This window comes from Sinocyclocheilus anshuiensis, unplaced genomic scaffold (assembly GCF_001515605.1).
Source record: "Sinocyclocheilus anshuiensis isolate Anshui unplaced genomic scaffold, SAMN03320099.WGS_v1.1 scaffold941, whole genome shotgun sequence".
Classification (NCBI taxonomy): Eukaryota; Metazoa; Chordata; class Actinopteri; order Cypriniformes; family Cyprinidae; genus Sinocyclocheilus; species Sinocyclocheilus anshuiensis.
In genome coordinates, this window is record NW_015555791.1 from 703,359 (window position 1) to 703,920 (window position 562).

Sequence of the window (562 nt, forward strand, 5' to 3'; positions counted from 1 at the left end):
TGTGTGTGTGTGTGTAGCTTGTTGAGCCGCAGCTCTTCATACACGCGCCGATTGAACAGCCAGTCCGGCGCTGAAGTGTCGGCTCCGAACCCCTCGTTACCTCGCAGCTCATCTTATGGAAGGAAACTTGACGACCCTTCAGTGACCTCTGTAACCACGGCAACCTCTGGACTGAGTCGCCTCAGTAGTCTAGTGGCTCAGAGGTGCGTGTGTCTCTGATCGGTCGTGATTTGACCGTGTCTTTGTTGTATTCATACGATCTGGTGTGTCTCTCGCAGGTCGGCTCAAGAAGAGGCCGAAAGGAAGGAGCCCGTCTCGAATTCTGTAACCACGACAACCACATCAGGCGAGCCAGAGACCAAACAGAGACGCAAGTGAGTGTGTGATGATTTCCACACACGACAGTGTGCTAATAAACCTCCATCCTGCCGGAAAAAACACCTCATACTAGCCCATGTACACCCTTTTGACCCATGTACTTTCTTAAAACACTGTGAATGATGTGTGTGTGTGTGTGTGTGTGTGTGTGTGTGTGTGTGTGTGTGTATATATATATATATAT

General features: G+C 49.8%; 1 protein-coding gene across 1 annotated transcript in view; it reads left to right on the forward strand.

The window, feature by feature from the left end:
• The window catches only part of LOC107674811 (protein phosphatase 1 regulatory subunit 12A-like), a 33,651-nt gene that overhangs the window by 24,390 nt on the left and 8,699 nt on the right, over positions 1–562 (forward strand). The window contains exons 12-13 of the mRNA XM_016468915.1: positions 18–203; positions 279–374. Coding sequence (XP_016324401.1) covers positions 18–203; positions 279–374 — 282 coding nt within the window. The remainder of the gene's footprint in view (positions 1–17; positions 204–278; positions 375–562) is intronic.